General features: G+C 51.9%; 1 protein-coding gene across 1 annotated transcript; it reads right to left on the reverse strand.

Moving 5' to 3' along the window:
- Window positions 1–457: 457 nt before the first annotated feature.
- Window positions 458–1,264, reverse strand: bhlhe22 (basic helix-loop-helix family, member e22). The gene has a single exon (XM_070853406.1). It carries the CDS (start codon window positions 1,262–1,264, stop codon window positions 458–460), a length of 807 nt encoding a protein of 268 aa, XP_070709507.1.
- Between the last annotated feature and the right edge of the window lie 447 nt (window positions 1,265–1,711).

Raw genomic sequence — 1,711 nt, forward strand, 5'->3', positions numbered from 1 at the left:
TGAGGTGAATGAAAGAGAATAAAAACCAACAAAAAAGAGGAAGCAGCAGAAAGTGAGGTTGGACTAACGCTCCAGGAAGGTGTCCGTCTGTTCAAGTGAAAAAGTCGCAGGTTGTCAGGTCACCCAAATCTCAAAAGGGTCCGTAACGGAGCAAGTGATCAACAACTCGCTCAACACTCGCAGCCACTCTTACAGGCCTACTGTACTTGTGTTTGGTCGTCACTGCCATTCATACCAGCACTTTAAGGATGATTTATATACACAATCAAGTATTGTTTGAACAAAAAAAAGCGCGTTTTGAATGCATTTAGTAAATATTATAAAAGTATTCATCGGCATTACTTCTCTAGCCTACTGACTTCAACAACAGTAGCCTCGCAGGTTCTCCTCTCAAAACATGTTCTTAAAATTGATGTCTGTTCTCTCATGTGCTTCTCTGAGTCTTTGTCAGCCGCAGTTAAGGCTTGTCAGTGCACTGTTTGCAGAGGCTGGAGGTGGCGTTGTTGAATAGGGCACATTTATCGGGGCAGGAGGACCCAGCCACTCCGGTGGGGAAGGGGGGATATCCGGGCGTCTGGTCGTACGCGCTCAAGCCGGGAGCTGCGAGGGCAGTGGTGGCCGGTATCGCCGCAGCAGAGATGGCTTGGCCCTGGTTGAGATACGCCACTAGCCTCCTCATCTCCTCCAGCGCCTGCGCCTGCATGAGGATGTAGTTTTTTGCGAGCAGCAAAGTGGCAATTTTGGAGAGTTTCCGCACTGACGGGCTGTGCGCGTAAGGAATGACCGCTCTGAGCTCGTCCAGCGCGTCGTTCAGATCGTGCATCCGTCGTCTTTCTCTGGCATTGATGTTTAGCCTCAGTGTTTTCTGCTCTTTGGTTTTCTTACCTCCTTCTGCTTTCCCCGTGGGCACCGTCCGCCCGTCGGCCAGAAGGACCATGTCGCACCTGCCGTCGCTATCATCATCTGGACTCTCTCCGCCGCTGCTCTCCGCCACCGAGGTCCTGTTGGCGCTCTCGCCGTACTTGACGCACAAAGATCCGGTCGGCAGACCCAGCGCCCCCCCTCTACCTCCCGCCAGTCCTCCCGGCTGAATCGGGTCCGGATCGGTCTGGTCAAAGCAGCTGATCGGTGACTGGCGGTCTCTGGCTGGCAGCTCAATGCCGGACGACGATCTGAAAGGGTCCATTTTTTTAGTGGACACGGCGCTGAGAGTTTTGTGAAAAATGTCCCCTGCGCCGCCGTTCAAGTTCATCCTTCTGTCCATAACCTCGTGTGGATTCCGCGTTGTTGCAGGCTGCGGCCGCTTCTGGAAACTCTTTACGCGTCTCTGTGAGTTTCTTCCTGTGTTTGTCCTCTACGAGTTTAGTTGTGTGTCAGCGGTGAAGTTGCAGGCTGGTCCGACTTGTCATCTGAGGTGTGGAGACGAGGAGGAGACTCATGTAATAAGTGCTGCTATCTCCTGCCTCTCTCTCTCTCTCTCTCTCTCTCTCTCTCTCCCCTCTCTCTTTCTTTCTTTCCGTCTCTGATTCACCTTCACCGGATCTCCACGATGATCCTCGTTACGCACGAGACGCCTGAGTCTTTTTACATCATTATCTCGAGGCGGGTTATTAAAAAGGATTCGCCTATTGGGATAGAGACACCCTCTCCCCCCCTCACTCTCTATCCAATCAGGTTAACGTTTTAATTAATGGCATTTAAAGGATGACAA

This window comes from Pempheris klunzingeri, chromosome 21, assembly GCF_042242105.1.
Source record: "Pempheris klunzingeri isolate RE-2024b chromosome 21, fPemKlu1.hap1, whole genome shotgun sequence".
NCBI lineage: Eukaryota > Metazoa > Chordata > Actinopteri > Acropomatiformes > Pempheridae > Pempheris > Pempheris klunzingeri.

Bases quoted from the DNA above. Each gene is read 5' to 3' on its own strand.
- bhlhe22 (XM_070853406.1), bottom strand. From the start codon at position 1,264: ATGGACAGAAGGATGAACTTGAACGGCGGCGCAGGGGACATTTTTCAC.